The 20,388-nt window shown below is 37.3% G+C and overlaps 1 protein-coding gene across 1 annotated transcript; it reads right to left on the reverse strand.

The window, feature by feature from the left end:
- Window positions 1-700: 700 nt before the first annotated feature.
- On the reverse strand, window positions 701-1,698 carry LOC149611158 (uncharacterized). Its single transcript, XM_089858585.1, has one exon. It carries the CDS (start codon window positions 1,675-1,677, stop codon window positions 748-750), a length of 930 nt encoding a protein of 309 aa, XP_089714711.1. The 5' UTR covers window positions 1,678-1,698; the 3' UTR covers window positions 701-747.
- Between the last annotated feature and the right edge of the window lie 18,690 nt (window positions 1,699-20,388).

Below are 20,388 nucleotides of genomic sequence, written 5' to 3' on the forward strand. Positions count from 1 at the left end.
CCCAAATCCATTATAGAAAAAATCTTAAACCCGAACCAGTTGAGCAAATATTCTAATTTACCTAAAGCAATGCAAAGAGGTATTGATCTAGAACCCGTTGCCTTAGAAAGGTACAAAGATCTTACTGGCTTTACTGTGGAGAAATCAGGTTTAACTCTACATTCAGAGTATATATTTTTCTTGGCGCTAGTGGTGATGGAATTATCACAGACCCAAATGTTCCCTCAAAGGGTGTCTTGGAAATTAAGTGTCCTTCCTCAGTTAAAAATCAAGACATCAGCTTAATGCCTGCTACTGAAATTGCTTCAAAGTTTAAAGAGTTTTGCATAAGCAAAGTAGGGGATGAGTACAAACTAAAATTAAACTCTCCGTATTATTTACAAATTATGGGTGAAATGGCAATTAAAAAGCTAACCTGGGCTGATTTTGTTATTTTTACTGGTACCAAAGAGACCAGCTGGGTTTATATAGAACGGATTCAGTTTGATCCAGAGTTGTGGAAAGGTATAGAGGATAGGCTTATCAGTTTTTATAGGCAATACATTGTTCCATATGTGATTGAAAATGGTTCATAAAATAGTGATACTAATTTCTTAGTCAAAAAATAAAACGTGACAAGTGATATTTACTAAAAAGCAATATTTTAATGAAAAACCAAACTAGGTTTAAACATTTGGATATAGTTTTCACTGAACGGAATTGTACATGTAACGCATAATGTTCCTATTTTTGTACATAAAATAATATTCATTGCGGAACTACTGGTTTATTGATGTTTGTTAAGTTAGCACACACACTGAAAATTTGACTAATTAATTTAACTTGTGTTATTGGAAACACACCATCAAGAATATGGAAATTTTTAATGCGTCCAATTGATCTTTCCACGTGAATACGCAACTCTGCTATTCTTCTTATTTCAATTACTTCTTCTTCACTTAACTGAACTTTATCTTTTAGGAAAGGAGGGATATTCAAGGTGCATTCTTTACGCTGCAACAAATCTTCTATGGTAAAACCTTTATCAGCCATAATATTGTCTCCCGATTCTAGCAACGTAGGAATGCCAGATTTCTCTACTAAACATTTATCCGAAACTCGGCCACCCCAACCAGCAGACACAAAAGATATAACACCTCCAGGAGTAATACCAATTAAAAATTTGGCGGTGTTGTGATGTTTATAAAAAGAATATGTAGAATTTTGAGTAAGCATGTCTTTGGACTTTTCTATAAAAACCTCAGTTGCGTCAAGAATAATACGAGTGTTTGGGTATTTTCTGAATTTTTTTGGCATATAATTTTCGACCAATTCCTTGTTGGGATAAGGGCATAACTCTTTTAGCTCCTTATCTAGCAAACATATCCATGTAGTGAATATTTCTGAGAACGAAGCTATACTGATGTTAAAGCGATCTGCAATGTCTTGAGTTAATAGACCCAGTTTGAGCCTCATAAGAACCGCCAAAAACTCATTTACTAGCAATAACTTGCGACACCCAGTGTTTTTTCTCTCTTTCTCGGAGTTAGTCTTGGAACTTCGATAATACGTCATACAAACAGCTTTTTCCTTTAAGTAACTGGAATAATTTATAGTATAAACCTTATATATTTTGCAAATTAAACTAAACTCAAAGTACGAACTTAAATAACCACATAAAGAGGCAAAAGTTGGCATTCCTGTGTAAAATCTGGTTATGTTGTCATCGTACTCAATTTTCTCCACTGTCCAAGTTTTTCTACGAAGGTCTTCCTTCATTGCCTCTAGTTCTTGTTTTAAATTGGCATTTTCTTGCTGAAGGGGGTCAATCAATGTTTGGGTTCCAATATCTTAAATTTATAAAACACATTTTACATGAAACAGATTTGAGATCTTAATGATATCTCCGGAAAAAACTTTACTTCGTAATGTTTTTTGTCTTTTTCAATTATCGCTGGTTTTGATTCTCCATCACCATCATAATCATGAAAGACTAGCGATTTTTTTAGAGCAGAATCCATCCAGTTTCTTTCCCTTAATTTCTTTCCCAATATTTTGCTGAAAATGCACAACTTACTTAATTACGTTATTTAGATACAAAACTATATCAATAGTACCCTCCTTTGATGTCGTTGATCAAAACGCTCAATACGAGGTGAATTATCAATTTCTGAATTACTGTTTGTTGAAATGAGTGGATTCGGCTTCATAAATAAAGTCGGTATCCAATCGACATCTGATGATTCCCAACCAGGATACCCACTAACAAAATGTACGCTACATATCCTATCCCCGTCTTTGGATTTCCAATTTTTTCTACTTATAATTCGCTCCCACAGCTTTCTCCTTTTCACAGGAATTCGGTGAAATTTAATTTCGGAGGTTTTACCATCCCTCTTTACTTTATAGGACTGATTCTTGCATCCCACAACACAGCATCCAGGCATAGTGCAAAGGCTTAAGAATCAAAGGAAACTAAATTATTGTACAATGCTACAATATTGAACTAATTAAAAAACCTCTGGCTAAAATGAATTTTATAACACTTTTTTCCAAATTTCTAATAAAAAGTCAAGAAAATATATCGAAAATGATCAGATTTAATGCAAAACTTCCTACCTCTAAAATAACGGAGAGAAATACGCGGAGGCTAAGAGTGTAGTCTGCTATTTTATCCACGTTGTTACAATCACGCATGCGCTTCGCTTTTACCCCCACTTTTACCCTCCGACATGCGAAAAGGGCTATTGTTACTAAGCTTTTCTAAAACAAAATGCTTATTTGGGTACTAGTATGAACAGATTCGACGATATTTCTTCGGGATCTGGACCAAGGACGAGTTCGTCGCCCATTTCTAGCGCTGGAACGCAGACCCCTTTGTCCAGTGCCAATAATAATTCGGAGGACGAGGACGAGGGGAATTGCGTCCAATCTATACCCAGAGTGTACGTTAAAGCTTTCGCTTTGAAATTTAAAGAAAGGGGCATTGGAGTTCGCAACATTCAGGACCCTTTCGAATATCGCGGTCATGTCACGAATGACACTGGTGCTGTCACCAAGCATATAGTGGTCCAATGTAAATGGGACAAATGTTCAAAACTAACAAAAATCCAGCAAAGTAGTGCTGGAAACCTGGAGCGACACGTTCAGGTATGAAATTATCCTTTAACAATAATAGATTTCCATAAATTTTATTATTTTCTTGATTATATCTGATTTCTATATTCCCAAAGAAAACCCATGGAGGGATTCTGCGGGCCAGGGAGCCAAAGAGGTCCAGCGAGGAGTTGTTGGCACCATCGAAGAAGGTAGTGAAATTAAAGCACGACTCCACCCAACAAATAAACTTCGAGGTTGCCCTAATGGCTATGGTGGCCAAGGACGGAGTTGCATTTTCAATGCTCGACCAAGAAGGATTCCTAGAAGTGGTGGCGAGGGGTGGACCCCAGGTCACTGTACCATCTTCGATGGAACGTTTTGCCGGGATGAAAAATCTACTTGAATAGAAAAAGCGTACAATGTTTTATGCTAGTTAAAACAAAAATTATATAAAATGTTTTTTATGAATATAATTAAATAATTTTAATTCTAGTCAACTAAGGAGTAAAAACACCTGGTGTTAATTCGTTGGGGTGAAATTATCGAGGTTTACGTCAACTTCATTGACTAGAAATTTCTTCATCACCGGGCAATTCCTGTAGGTTTTGTTCAAATCATGGCACTCTCATCCGAAGGTAATTTTCAGAAGGTTAAGGGGGCCCTGGACGAAAGCGGAATAGAATATATGGTTTTGTTCCCAGCAAACTATTTATTATAAATATTTCGTGTATCGCAGGTGTGTTCGGTTCTCATGATGGACGATCCAAAGGTTCTCTCCGACTACAATAACGCTAAGTCCTGGGTTTTTCCAGGCTCACTGACCGAAAATGGTAATTAAATTTGAAACACGTGACAACCCTTGGAAGTTGAAACAAACATTTTTAATTTCCTGTAGGTTTCAAGACGCTGAACATAATTACAAATGAAGCAGAAGAAGGGTTTTCAGTGCAATCACCATGGAAGAGCTTAACATGCATGGCCAATGCTCTGTATATGGTTTTCCTACGTCAACTGGAAGTGTCCCCGGACGCGAGCAGTATTTTGAGAAAAGTCGAAAAATGGATTTCCACTCTAAAAAATTCGCCGACTTTGTGGGAAAAATTTTCTTCGGTGTGTTCCGAAAGGAATTTTACGAGATTCCAATCAGTAATGAGGGAAATTGCATCTCTGCTTAAGGTACTATAAATTCATATTTCTTCAGACATACCACTTTAGGAGGGTTAAATTATTAAAAGCAATAGCTTTCAAAATCTAGTGGTTTTCCCTAGAGCTCCATTAAAGGGAGGGTGAAGTGGAAAATGAAGCCATTTTTCATCGATTCCTTTTTTGTTAACAAAAAGGCAGGGCGTTTTGAGATTGATTGGAGGGCTATATTTCAAATTATCCTTAAAATCTGAACCTAATTTGAATTTCAAAATCATTCGGAGATATTTCCTGAATGTTTCACTATGCAGACAGGTCTTATACTTAGAAGAATCGATCAAAAATCACTTGATTTTCCACTTCACTTAACTCAACTGAGATCGTCAGTTCGATCATTCTCAATGAATAAAGGCAGTGCCAATATCAAAAAAGACCTTCATTTTATTACATTATTAAAGTATGAATAGGAAAGAGAGGAGACTCTTCATTCGACTCTGGAAAACTTAGATTGTGCAGATAAAAGCTCGAATGACATGGACGTCATGAGGGAGTTTTTGGAGCTGTGTTAACCCATCCAAGTAGTGGCCAAAGAATTCGAATCTTTTGAGCCAGTGGCGGCGAAGACTCTGGGCCTACTAGTCGGGGCGTTCGTCCAGATCAGAAAGCTAAAATGCTTACACTATCTTGACTTTAAGGAAAATCTCGAAAAAGATTTTACTGATACGTTCGCTAGTGTTATAAAGGATGAAAATTATATATATTAGCTTCGTTTTTGGACCCACGCCAGAAAAGATACATGTTCACAGGTAAAATTTTCTTTCTTTGAAGTATCTTAGGCTAACCCTCTGTCTGTTGCCTTATTGATATCCTGTCCCGGAGGCGAATTCTATTACACAGTTATTTAAATTATAATGTATGCATTTATCTCTTTACAGGTCAGTTTGATACTCCAGAATGGATCGAAAAATATCCAGTGTTTCGCGTTCCAAGTTTCGATGAGGTGTTGCAAATAGTCCAAAAAAAATAAAAGACATGTGTAACATGGCTGCCAGATTCCTGGAGTTTCTACTCCTTGGATCTGGCAGGGTGTTATGCCTCCATGTTGCATGCTCCTCCTCCAATCCTAATCTCTGTGATTTTTCTGCTAAGAGAGTGACTAGGCAGCTCTCGGACAGAGCGGTTGTTTTTTTTGTTATAGAAACTGTCAAATGTACGGTCTAGTTGGGTTTATCCCTTTTTGTTTATATTAATAAAGTTTTAGAAGACTCTTCTTCTATTTTTTGGATTATTAAAGTAAGTTGTCTTTAATTCATTTTTATGGCCCTCGGGAGATTCTCCCTTAGTTAATTTCTACGGAGGGTTACATAAATGGCGCCCGAACAGGGACACGACTAGATAAGACCAGGCCTTAAGCCTCGGTCAGTCCCGTAAAAAACTGTTTATCATTGTCGGTATATCCGCCCCCCACGTGGTGTTAAGCCTTGGCTTCCACGTTGGTTAATGATTAAATTAAAGCTTAATTAATCATAATTAATTTAAATGATAAATTAAAAATAAAATTATCTTTGTAATTAATATACTGAATTTAGATAACTTACATGATTATTTGTATAAACTTAACTTGTTTGACTATTTTGACCATTGTAAACTTAACTTAATTAAATAAATAATGGCCTACTCGGACAATAAAACATGGAGGTCGTCTCGAACATCTGAGGATGAGGAGGATGATTCTATTTTACATAAAGGGGAAGATAATTCGAAGGAAGATCTGTTTGCCTCTGCGGGGGACGATGGCGACATGCTAGCACCGCCAGAAACAGATGATCCATTGGAGAATTTTAACCGGATTCTTCGCTTTGAAGAAGAGAAGGACGAAGAGGATTCTGATACAAGAAAGAGGAGTATTGGGATTTTCTCCCTATCAACTATTCCCTCATAAGAACATTCCCGCTCCTAAGGGAAGTTCAACTCCCTCAATTTTCCCTCCTCAAACTGGGATTGATTCCCTTGTTCCTCCTAAATCAGCGTCCAAAAGTGTTAAGCCTAAAGTTAGTTTTACAATCACATTACCTAATCCTAGAGTTAAAACAACAGGAACTCACATGTCTCCGTCTCGAAAAATCCCTCAATTAGGACCAGACACTACCGACGAGGAATTAAGATCCTTTATATTACCATTACTCCAAACCTTGGCTGATAATTTAACCACACAGGCTAACGCCGTAGCTCAGAATATAGCAATAAATAAAGCTATAGCTACTAGTTTGGATAAATTAGTTAGGGATCTACCCACATTAATAAATAGAAGTACAATTCCTCAGACGGGAAAAGTCCCTATTGAACCGCCAGAAAGGTTAGCTTTTATGGGATCTTCTAGCGATAATGCCTCGGAGTTTTTAGCTGCTTTTGAGGAATATTCTAAATTTCACAAGCTATCAAATGAAGATAGGTTAGCGGCATTGCCTCTCCTTTTACGAGGGCATGCTTTGTATTGGTACAGGGATTTAATCCGTTAGTATGACGATATTTGTAATTCAAACCCTGCTCATCCTCATTTAGCTTGGAAGACATTTAAAAGGCATTTTAAGGCTCAGTTTAGAGACTCTGAAGCTGATTCTAAACTTAAAATAGAGATTTCCCATAGGACTCAGAAAGATAAGGAGTCGGTAGAGGACTTTTTCGGGGAGGTTATGAAGTTAAATTTAGGGATGACCCATCCTCTTTCCGAAAAGGATTTAGTTCCTATTATGAGGAGAATTTTAAGGATGAACTAAGAACTCCTCTCCTTTTCTTGCAATTTACTACAATGGAACAATTAAGGAATTCCTGTAAAATAATTGAAAAGGATATTGAAGTTAGGAAAAAGGAAAAAGAATGCTGAAAAAGGGGAAAAGAGGAAATCTCCCCCTAAACCTAAGACCATAACCAAGGCTGTATCATCTTGCCCTGCAAACTGGGCCCCCGAACATAGTCATTGTTCCCCTGGGCATTGTCAAAGCCCTTCTAATCCTCCTACCTCTCCTTCACATCCTAAAAGGGAATATCCCTTACAACCTTTAGACTCCAGAGCCAAAGCTAAAGCTGAAGCTAACAACTCCTATAGAGGTCAAAGATCCTATAATAGATATAATAATCAGAGATAAAAATCTCCCGGTCGTCAATTGGCCTTGTCCTACCCATCTATACGTACTATAACATGTTATAATTGTAAGAAACCAGGTCATCTGGCACCCGACTGTCAAGAAAAAAAGATTAGCAAGTCGGGGGAAGCCCAGACGGGAGAGGTCCCTCGTGGTCCCTCTCCCGGCCCCTACCAAAAAGCATGTCGCGTTCCCCCTGAGGATTGAATCCGTCAGGAAAGGTTCAGTTTATAAAAGGGTTACCATTCCCGTTACTTTGGAACACGCGACAGTTCACGCTAAGTTAGATAGTGGGGCTGATGCCTCTTTTGTCAATTTAGATCAGTGGCAAAAGATTTGAATATATAGAAACTCTTCAGAATTACCTGAAGATGAACAATTAGATTGTATAGTTTGGGGTGATGGCCGATATACATTTACAAAAGGTTCTCACGAACTAGAGTTTACTCTTAAGTCAAATGAAAGTGAGAAACAATTTAAATTTAAATTCTACATAGTTCCTTCCATCAATAGTGACTTTATATTGGGTCAAGATTTCCTTGAAGAAAACAGGGTTTAATTAGATTTTGAATCATCTCAATGTTTAGTGGGTAACTTAAAGATCCCTTTTTCAATTCCATCTGAAAAGGATCCATTAGATAAGGAGATTGTGAATAGTATTAGGGACGCAGTTTCCGCAGCCCCTATCTCTGATGAACAACGTCATCAATTAGAATCCCTTTTATTGAAATTTCCTGAGTTGTTTTCGGATAACGTAGGAAGAACAGGACTAGTCTTCCACGAGGTTCATACGGGTTCTAATCCGCCCATAAAATCTCAACCTTATCGAGTTAACGATAAGAAGAAAAATTAATTGAAAAACATGTTAGGGAAATGCTAAATGACGGCATCATTAGAACTTCCTTATCGCCTTGGGCTTCGCCCGTAGCTTTAATTGATCAAACGAAACGGGGAAAACTCTAACGGTTTAGTTTTTATTACAGAAAACTAAATAGTGTCACCATTAAGAACCCTTATCCCTTGCCCAACATAGAGGACATGCTAGAAAATGAAATTACTAGCACCCAAAAAGTAGATCAAAAACGGCTGTTGTGGCTCATATGGTAAAGTACGAGTTTTACGTTCTCCCTTTTGGGCTTTGTAACGCCCCTAGCTCTTTCCAGCGGTTAATAGAGATTTTTAGAGACACTGATTACTTCCACTTAATTGACTATTTAGACGATTATATTCCCCTTAGTAAAGATAGGGATCAACACTTCACGTGTTTGAAATATGTCCTATAAGAAATGTCGTTTCGCTCAAAGAGAACCTATAATTTTGGTCACATTGTTAATGAAAACGGAGTGCATATAAAACCGTCAAAAATTGAAGTTATTAAGAAACTCCCCCCACCGAAAAATATGAGGAAAGTTCAGAGATTTTTAGGGATGGCAGGATGACAAAATAGGTTTATTAATCAATATTCGCAGATAGTAGCTCCTGTTAATAAAAAAAGAAAAAACCAGAAATTTAATGGGGATACCGAACAGCAGAAAGCGTTCGAAAGGATCAAGGAAGAAATTTGTAAGGCTACGCCTTTAGCTTCTTTTAGAAGGGATACCCCGTGCATTTTAACTAAAGATGTTAGTGATGCAGGGTTAGGTGCCCTTCTATCCCAAATTCAAGATAATATAGAAGTCTCTATAGTTTATGCTAGCACAGAACTTAAAGATGCTGGAACAAGGCACTCCATTAGCGAGAAAGAATGTTTAGCTATTTGTTGCGCAGCTAAAAAATTTAGACCCATTTTAGAAGGTCGGAAATTTACAGTTCTCACTGACCATTAAGCTTTACAGTGGTTATTTTATATCAGGGAACCAAATTCTCCTCGAGTTCAATGGGCAATGTACCTTCAAACTTTTGATTTTAAAATTAAACAAAAGAAAGGAGTAGAGATTGTGGTAGCTGACGCTTTGAAGAGGGCCCCGATAAAAGTCGTAAGTTTAAGCCTTAGTTCCTCCCTTTCTCAATCTACTAGCATTCAGGATCCAACTAGTAGAAGTTTAAGTTATCAAACAAATAGTAGTACTACAACATCCTCTAGTAACACTGAGCAAGGTCAAGTACGTCCCCCAGGTCCTAGAGCCTTATATTCAGTTTTCACTTTGGAAGACGTGAGACAATCTCAACGGGAAGACCCTTTTGCTTCTCCCATAATAACTTCCTTAGAAGATCCTAACCCAGTTAGGCATAAATTGTTTGAGCTCAAAAATAATCTTCTGTATAAAAAGACCTTATAGGAATTGTCCTGAAAAAAATTTATTTACCCCCCGCTTAAGACTAAATCGAGTAATGGGCGAGCTAATATCATTCTATGTAGGGAATTACCATGACGAATGGGATGAAACCCTGGACCTTCTTCAATTTGCTATTAATTCAGCACCCCATGAAACCCCTTTCTTTTTGAATTTAGGGCGGGAGCCACATCTCCCTTTGGATTTGGATATTGAAGAACCCATTCAGGACCCTGATGGCCCCGGCCGAACTGAAGCTTTAAAAGTTCTAAAGGAACAATTAGAATTCCGTAATGAGTTAACTAAATTAGCATAAGCTCATCACAAGAAATACTCCGGCCTCCATCATGAGCCTCTAGAATTTGAGGTTGGAACATTAGTATGGATGGAAAGCCATCCCTTATCAAGTACAACTGGTCAAATTATGAGAAAACTCAGTACTAAATGGGCAGTTCCCTTTAAAATAGTTGCCAAACATTATTCAATTAAAAATGAATAGGGTCAGTATGCAAAACTGTGGACACTTTTGCATAACCTTGAATAACTTCCGTTGCTTATATGTTAGACTCAAAATTAAAAAAGCAATGGAGAGAAGCATTCTTAAGACACATTCTCACAAGTTTTCAACTTTTTAAATGGAATACATTTTTCACAAAGTAGAGTTCCCCAAAGGCCGAATTCGTGCTCAACTTTGGACACTTCTATGTAACTTTGGACGCCCCCTTCCTAACTTTGGACACCCCTTCCTAACTTTGGACAGCGAAAAAAGGGTGACTTGGGGACGCATTAGGCGAATCACAATTTCAAAAGTAAAAATATAGGCTTAGGCCGACCTAGACGTATGCCTAAAATATATAAGAAATCAGAAATTTCTTTAAAACAAACTTTATTAAATATGGGGCTACTTATGTAGGTTTTTAGGTATATAGGGTCTAGGCCTATTTAGGCCTACCTATACTTCATTCCTTTTAGGCTTATAGGGGGGAATAAAACGTTTCTTTTTAAGCCCAGTCCTACATCTACTAGGCCCATGGTTAGCAACCGGTAGTGGCTGAGCAGCTAAGCTTTCATCAGTTGTTTTCGCCTTTTTCTTGCCAACTTGCTTAGAATCTTTTCCCTTCTTAGTTTGAGCTTCAGACTTTAGTTTTTTCTTCTGTTTTCCTTTTCAATTTCATTGTTTCGTTTCTCAAGTTCCTTTTCTTCCAAATACGCCATAAATTGTGGGTGCGTCAAGTGTTGGGGATGTTTTGGGGTATTCTTTCCTTTTGTCAATTTTAAGGCGCTCTTTCTTGGGTAAATTAAAATATCTCTAAACCCCGATGACGTCGATGGTTGGTTTAAATCGTCTTGTGAACCAGTTTCAATTACCTCCAGTACTGATCCGTTGACTTCAAAAACATCAGCAATTTTCACTTTTTCCATATTTGTCGATTCATCTTGGACATCCATTAAGGTATCTTGGGAGTCATTGTGGTTTTCCATTAAGGTATCTTGTGCCTCATTGTGGTTTTCCAATAGGGTGTCTTGGGCCTCATTGTGGTTTTCCGACAGATTATCTTGAGGATCGTTTGTGAAGTTTTGAAACACATCAGGTCGTTGCTCATCACGAAAAGCTCTTTTGACATTTTGACCTGTGAGACATTGTATTCCTCTTCTCAGAGCTTTGCAGGAGTCATATAAAGGATCTGGTATATCATACTCTTCTTTGTGCATAACGTCAAATTCTTTCAATCTTTCGGCACTGAGACGAGCTTCCATAGCGCTTAAAGCCGCTACAAGAGGTGCTTCTGAATTGTCATGCTGTGGTTCTTTGTCGCAAGCCAATGCTAACGGTTCTGGTGGTTCTATCGCAGAATAATGGACATTCACATTATTTGAGAGGACTCCGGGCTCTTCCAGTAATGTTTCGTTTTCATCTTTCTCAAACCAAGTAGATGGATTTAATTTCGCCCTGTCAATGGCGTATCTGTTTAAAGGATAAATTCCACTGGAACGGAAACCATTAATGATTGTCCTTGGGGACATCGTATTTACGAAACACTTTCTGAAAACCAACGAAAAGTTTTTCTTGTCCACAACTTCTCCACTATTTTCCGTCAAAAATTCATGAACGGCTTTTTTCCAGTTGCATTTCATCGACCTGAAAACGGAAACGTCCAAGGGTTGAAGAATATGAGAAGCGTGTGGTGGAAGGCAAAACTGTTCGATTTGATTCCTTTCGCAGAGGCGGCTTATTTCTATGTCAATATGACTAGTGTGGCCGTCCAGAAGTAAAACAACCGGCCTCGCTGGTGAAAGACACGGGATAAAATGGTTCGCCAACCAACCATAAAAAATCTCCGTGGTCATCCAGCCCGATTTGCGTAAGGCAAATCGTGCTCCTTCAACTCCATTTTCCAGAGGGTTGAACGTCAATCGTGTGCCGCTATATAACTGGAACGGTGGAATAAAGTTGCCGCTGGCTGATGCACCGCAGAGGACTGTTATTTGCATTTTAATATTGCCGGTGACTTGTAAAACATTCTTCTGTGTGGAAGACGCCATAACTTTACCCGTTCTGGGGCAAAGGGAAAACCCAGACTCGTCGCAGTTCCATACTCGATCGGCGCAACCATAAAGCATATTAAGATCGGTGAAAAATTGGTTTTAGCTCTTAAACCATTCGTTCATGGCTGATGGTGTGCAGGCTTTGGCGCGAGCGATCTGTAATGATTCAGGCGTTTTCATTTTAACATCGGGATTTCGCCTCAAAAATCCACTCCACCATCTCTGGCCCGGTACTCCGTTTTTGAATGGATTTGGTCTTTTTTCTCTGGATACCATCATCTTCACTTTGTGTAAAATTTCATATTTCGATTGCCCATAACCAATTTTGCTCATTTTCTCCGCCCATTTGGCCAACTCTTTCTCTTCGTCAACGCTTAAAACAGTTTTACGTCCTGGTATGGCACTTCCCCTGGAGCTTAAAATGTAGCGTTGAGACGGGAACATTGCACATTTTGGCAGCTGCTCTTATACTTTTTCCATTATTTTTAACGTCTTGTAAAGCTTTAATAAGATCGACGTTTCTCCATTCCTGGTAAGGCCTTTTAGCAACATTTTCAACCGTATCAGAATCAGAATCTAAAATATTAATTCTGATATTTGCAAATTTGCTCAACTATTGAACTATCCTTGGCCTAATTACAATCTTTTAATATAATAATAGAAGCATTATGGTTCCTTACCTGTAATTTCAAAGGAATCTCTGTTAAAAACTTCCTCATCGGTGGCCATATTGTTAAATAAAACTTCGCAGTCTTCGAATTGAAATTGGCGCCAATTTGTAGTTCTATTGTAGCGGTACGTAACGGTTTTGAGTGATCCGATCCGAATCGAACCGAAACGCGGGGTCGGCGCGGAGAGAATCGCGCCGTCTGCTCTAGCCTTTAATTTTGGCGCGCTGTTTGCCGCGTAACAATTTTAACAAACTGAGGACGTGTCCCTTATTGTTTTAAACTCTAAAAATGGCTAATATCGCGAGTTAATTAGTGTTAACAAACGGAGAAATCGGCCAGCATGAAAGTGTCCAAAGTTAGAAATTTGCCCAGGTGTTTTTAAACCTGAATATTTCGTCGAATTTCCCGCGTAAGACAGTGTTTAAAATAGGGATTATGAAGCCAAAACGTTGCTCTTTCGAATGGTTTCTAGTTTGTTCAGGTATGATTTCTCTAATTTTCGTCAAACCTTATTTCCCGGGACCAAAGGGTTGACCCCCGTCAAATTTGGCCGTAATTTAAATGGACGAGTTTGGGGAGTGGGCTAATTTGGCTCGTAATGTAGTCGGATGTTATTCTACGACTTTAAAGTATTTTATTCTAAATTTATCACATTTTAAGCTTTAAAATAAGCTATTTCATTATCAATTTGATGCATCCAGTAATTAAATATGATTTTTATAACAAAAGTGTCTGAAGTTGCAGCTGTCCAAATTAAACAAAGAATTTGTTACAAAATGAATTTAGTAATCTCTTTATAAACACTATTTAAATTGTGATATTTGTACTCTTTTAAAATATAACACTGACAAAATTTTAATTTTTAAGCTTTGGAATTATTCAAAAACAATGAATTTATTACAAAATGAATTTAATAATATCTTTTCAAACACTTTAAATAGTGATATTTGTACTCTTTTAAAATTACACTGAATAAATTTTACTTTTTGCTTTCGCTGTCTATAGACTGCGGAAGCATTGCAATTACCGCTTACGGCTGGGCGCTTTCTCCCCCCCTTTCTGCCCCCAATTTTTCATGTGACCTGGGAGAATCCATCATAAATAAAGCTACTTTCATTTCAAACTTCCCGCTAGAAATACGAACTTCAGCTACATCTATACGAAGTCCCGTAAATATTTCACTATTGAAGAATTAATTTTCTTGCACGACCGAGATTTGAACCCGCTACGTCTGTATCCACACAGGCACCAGAGTACAACGCCTTACAGACTGAGCTATTGAGGCTTAGTACCTATCTGCGATTTTCACCAACAGCATCTCACTCTTCCCTCGACGGGCTAGCTATTTTTTTTGCAAGAGAGAAAGAGAGAGAGAGAGGAGGGGGACCACGTGACTCTCATTACTAGAGCGGCGGGCGCGTTACTCTCGCCTCTCGTTAAGTTGGGGGTGGGTCGTTTCCATGGTAGCGCGCGTATACGCAGCGCCTCTGAATTGTAAACTCTTGGCGGGAAATTCGCGAATGGTAAGAGAGTAAGGACGGCCTTATAACCCAGGTTTTACCCCCTTCTTTCCCCCCTTTCAGGGGGGGGGTAAAACCTGGGTTATAAAGCCATCCCTGGGGTGGGGGGAGATGGGGGAATTGATGACGTGATGGTTTTGGCGGGAGATTTGAATTGTTGAGCCACCTGGTGGTGGTTTTCTTGATGACGTCACGGCTAATTTTTGATGACGTCACTTGGATGATACCTGTAGGGATAGGCTTATGCTATTGTAGATCCTGAAAAGGATAGGCTTATGGTAGGTTATTCTAGGCTTATGCTAGTTGTAAAACAATCGGATTTTAAATCAAAAACATTTAATTAGCGTGATAATAACATGCATAATTAAGCTGAATTAATAATAAATTGGTTAAATATTTAAAAAAAAACCTCCTTAAACTTGATTCAAGCCATATCTGAAGATGTTTTTGGTGGTTTTCTTGATGACGTCAGGGCTAATTTTTTGATGACGTCACGTGGCTGGTACCTGTAGGGATAGGCTTATGCTAGGTTATTCTATGGAATATCTTGAAAGATAGGCTTATGCTAGGCTTATTCTATGTTAGATCCTGGGTGGTTAATGCAATTATAGGTTTATGATATGCTTATTCTATGGTAATCGTGAAAGATAGGCTTATGCTATATAAGATCATGAAAAGATAGACTTATTATATGGTAGATCCTGGCAGGCTTATGCTGTATTAGATTCTTTGGTAAATGCTGCAAAAATATACTCTTAAGCCAGGTGATTCTATGATAGTGCCTATGCGTTTTACAATAGCTTCGTACATGCATTTTATAACTTGATCATTCAAATGGTTGTAGTGAAATTTCATAAAACTAAATTCCTCGTTCAGTTTCCCTGCCTCGGCCTTTGTTAGAGTGAAGACGCTACCCTAGTTGAATACTATATTCCCCTCCATAACGGTTATTTTTATTTTCAAGTTTAAGTAACGATAATTACCCAAGTCGCCACTTTCCATAGCTGAATAGATCTACGTCCACTCCTCCATAAATTCCTTAAAAACGTCTTCCGAGATGCTAACAATGGTTCCATGAATCTTTTTTGTCAAAAGTAGGCTTGGCTCGTATCCATTCACCCCGAAAACGGCATAACATTCATGCCCATAGTCTAACGAGTGCATTTGCGCGGTTTTCTTCAGAGTACGGGTTGATATTTAGCCTGAGGGTATATTGACTGATGCTTGTCTTTTTTTATTGTCCTTTATTGGCTACATACCAGATGGTTTAGAACCTTAAAAGGGTGCGTGGCTAAAGCGTAACGAATGGAATTTATCCCCATCGGCTTTTTTATTTATTTATAGGTAAACACGACCAGACGCGTTTTAATGACGTCACGTGTCTAAATCTTAGGCTTATGCTATAGTAATTCTTGAAACATAGGCTTTTGCTAGGTTTATTCTTGGTAAATGCTGAAAAATATAGGCTTATGATAGGTTATTTTAGTTGTATAGGCGGAAGAATTAGAGTTTGTATTAGGTTTAGAACATTTAATGAGCACGAAAATCTGATTTTTCATACAAATATTACTACAGTTTTTTCATTCGAATACTACTAAAATACCCATGAATATTGATTAAATTACAAACATTTATATAATACTACCTAAAAAAACACCAATTTTACCCTGCACAGGTGGCTTATTAGAAGCTAATACTGAATTTCATACGAATAATACTAAACTACAAGGGATTTATATAAAATACATGCAAAGGTTATGCTGACTACTACTAAAATACCCATGAATATTGATTAAAGTACGAGCTTTTATATAAAACAACTTAAAAAACACCAATTTTACCATGCACAAGTGGCTTATTAGAAACTAATACTGAATTTCATACGAATAATACTAAACTACAAGGGATTTATATAAAATACATGCAAACGTTATAGCTGACTACTACTAAAATACCCATGAATATTGATTAAAATACGAGCATTTATATAATACTACCAAAAATATCACCAATTTTACCATGCACAAGTGCCTTATTATAAACTAATGCTGAACTTCAAACAAATAATACTAAACTACAAGGGATTTAAATAAAATACATGCAAAAGTTATAGCTAACTACTACTAAAATACACATGAATATTGATTAAAATACTGGCATTTATATAATACTACGTAAAAAAACACCAATTTTACCCTGCACAGGTGGCTTACTAGAAACTAAAACTGAATTTCATACGAATAATACTAAACTACAAGTGATTTATATATATTAAATACTTGCAAAGGTTATGCTGACTACTACTAAAATACCCATGAATATTGATTAAAATACGAGCATTTACATAAAACAACCTAAAAAAACACCAATTTTACCATGCACAAGTGGCTTATTAGAAACTAATACTGAATTTCATACGAATAATACTAAACTACAAGGGATTTATATAAAATACATGCAAACGTTATGGCTGAATACTGGCTAAAATACACATGAACTACCTAAAAACCACCAATTTTACCATGCACAATACTGAACTTCATACGAATAATACTAAAGTACACATGAATATCGACTAAAATACAAACATTTTTATGATGCAAAGTGAAACATACCCTTTTTTATGAAGCAAAAGTTGATTTGTATTAACTATGATGCTTCTACAATTCTATTTCATCTCGAAAGTCACTGCCGTACCTGATTTAAATCTCTGGTGAATCATCTGTCCATTTGTAACACGGGCACAAGTCCTTAATCCGGTATTTAAACTCACCGCACAGAGTACAAACGTTTCGCTCGTCAAGAAGATGTCTTCGCTCTTTATGGGTCGACATACGGATAAGGTTTTTAGATTGAACTAAAACACAAAGTCTGAAGTGCGCACAGTCACGTGATGTGCAGAAATAATTTAATTGGCCGCAGTCAGGCACGTCTTTTAAAGTCCCAGCACAATGAGGGCAATGTAGATGACCCGTACGTGGCATGGGGGCATAACCTAGTTTTTTGAGGTTTTCATGAACATTTTCGGCCACACCGAAAGAGATGTGGTCAGATGAATGAAATATACCGGAATATTACTTATTATGCTAAAAAACTTACCGATCTTAACATTTCCGAGTAAAGTATACACGAATATGGCTAGACTGTCTCTTATGTTTTCTATTTAGCACACATTTTAAGGGACATTTTTACCAAAACAAGAATTACATATTACGTAAGGTGCATAGGAGGAAACACGTGATTTCTTACTAGCCTTGTCACCAACCTTTCTCTCCAGAGTTCGGAAGTGAAATGACTCTCTATAGTTTACAAAATCCTCTTTTGGCCACCCAGGTGTGTGTTATATGACATTAAGGGGGAGGAGGGGGTCGAACATGGTTCATAACAAAAGAATTTATCCCAATCTGTTTTTTTTACTTATAGGTAAACACGTTCAGACGTGTTGTAATGTCTTTTGGGGGGCGTGGTCGAACCAGTTGTATTGTTATCAATGGAATTTATTTTGTCCTTTCTTTAATTGGAACACCCACCAGGTTTTATGACATTACAAGGGGAGCGAGGGTAAACCTTTATCCCCATCTGTTTTTTTTATTTATAAGTAAACACGTTCAGACGTATCTTAAGGGCTTTGGGGGTGGGAATCGTACCATTTGTATTGCTATGAATGGAATTTGTATATAGAGTGATTTATTGCTTTGTTAATTGGTGGCCCATCCTACCACCAAACATTTAATTGATTCCAGGTGGTTGCCCTGAGGGCATTATCCGGACAAGTCTCAACAAGTTATGTTTTTATAGCGTTAGCAGAGATACAACATATCATTAAACCGAAGCTTTAACCTAATACGTACTATATTTATAAAAATTATCACCCTCGTAATCAAAAATTTGTGGAAAACATAAAACGGTATTGAAAGAAGCATCATTCACAACGCATTTCGTGTTAGAAGTAAAAAACAATCGAAACGTTTTTGATCAACTACGTTACATTTTTTCGAAACGAAACTGAGCATTTAAAATTCCTAAAATCCCATAGGAATACATGGGAAAATGAATAGACCACCGAAACGAAATCAGTCGTTTAGCATACATTCTACCGACACGAAAAGCGTCATTTGAAAAACATTTCAAATTGTTAAAAACGTTTCGATAAATTTTAGCTAAAGTTATCAAAATTACTCTACGTTTCACCAAAAAAACTTTTAATTTAGCACCGATTAAGAATTTAGGACACATTTCTTATCGGTATATACTCCACCCAAAGGGAGGAGGGGGGGGTAAGGAGATCAACAAAGATGTTAACGGCATGATTGTAAAAATAACTCACTCTGACACGCTGAAGGGTCCGTTACCATTAGGTGCGGGAGGTTGCTACGTTCTCCCCATCCCCATTGTATGTTTTGAGTTGCTATGGAGGCAAGTACACAAAGGTTGATAAGAATACGCCAGATCTTGGAGATCAACCCCCTAAAAACTACTTATTGTACTATTTATTTTATTGATCTTGGGAATGCTGGAATTCCTTAATCTCTGGTTTCAGAGTTTGGACGAGATTGTTTGAAGAATGACGTCATCTTACAAACATGTTGAAACGCGCCCGTAAAGAATAACTTAATCCTTTTGTTAAGAAATACTCTTTGTAATCTCTTTTGTATTTTTAAAAAATAAATTTCTCACCTTTTTAATATTGTTTTCTTTTATTTCATATATTAAGTAATGGAGCGGGGGGGGGGTAAAAGAGAGGGGTAGGAACTATTGGTGAAAAATAAATCGAATATTTCTATCATCATATTCATTCATCATCATGAACTCGAAGCTGCAGGGATATCATACTTTTTACTCCTGGCCACAAGATGGAAACTATAAAAAAGCTTTAAGTAGAGCGGGGTTGTATTCGTTACATACCGATGATCTAGTACAGTGCTTCGAATGCAACGGCATTTTATTAGCCTGGAAACCCACCGATAATCCTTACGAAGAACATTTGAAACATTTCCCTAAGTGCAACTTTATCAGAGGTAGGCACACAAAAAACATACCCTTTAGCATAGATGAAACAGAGACGCACACCAAGTCAATAAATAACAAAATCAAGACCGAGGAAAAAACACCTGAAAAACCCCAAGAAAACAAGGAAGAAATTTATCATACCTTTAAAGTTAAAACTACAGATCTCGAAAGATTAGTCTTGGAACTTTACGTTAGAAAACAACTAAACGCTTTGTATATCAAAGAAAAACTTAATGACTTACGTAAGATTTACAAATAATATTAAAATTTATCATCTTCCTTACGAAGATAGAAGAAATTACTATAGGTTAAATCAAATGCAATTTAAAATGAAAATTGAAAAAATATCCTTATTGTTAGAACCTATACTTTTAAAGAAAATAAATAACTTTTTACTTTATATCATAGTCTTTATAAATTTATTCCTACAGAAGCATCCTTTGTTATAAGCTTACAAAACTATAAGCCTACACAATCAATCAAATATTGACAGGTTGAGAAAAAAAGAGGGGAGAACGTAAAACCCGGTCCACGCCTTAACAGTGGCCGAGCATCTTGTTTCCCATGCATATTTATGGAATTACAGAAGATGTAAAATATTATTTTCGCTTTGGTCGGTGGCAAAGCAATTGATTCCAAAAATATGTTGTTACACACAGATGGTGCACAGAACTAGGCATTATCTTCTATAAGTTCCGAATTGAAAAAGGGGGAGGGGTTGCAAGAGCTGAAGAAACTCACTATCGACCAAACATCAAAGGTAATCCTAATTTAAGAGTGGAACCTTGCGTTGACAAAGCATCCATTTACCGTCAAGGACGCTAAAATATGCCGCACAGAAACACACCACCAATTCAAATTTCAAACCAACAACATCACGTGACGTCATCAACACCCCCCATCCCCCCAACCCATTCATATTTCTAATTTGGTCTATGAGAGTTCCACAAACTAGATAGCAGGTAATTAAGCTAGATTACCGATAGCAGATAATTAAGCTAGA

This window comes from Phalangium opilio, unplaced genomic scaffold, assembly GCF_054372755.1.
Source record: "Phalangium opilio isolate 3A_F unplaced genomic scaffold, DU_Popi_V2 ptg000246l_1, whole genome shotgun sequence".
Lineage (NCBI taxonomy): Eukaryota > Metazoa > Arthropoda > Arachnida > Opiliones > Phalangiidae > Phalangium > Phalangium opilio.

Bases quoted from the DNA above. Each gene is read 5' to 3' on its own strand.
- LOC149611158 (XM_089858585.1), bottom strand. From the start codon at position 1,677: ATGCCAACTTTTGCCTCTTTATGTGGTTATTTAAGTTCGTACTTTGAG.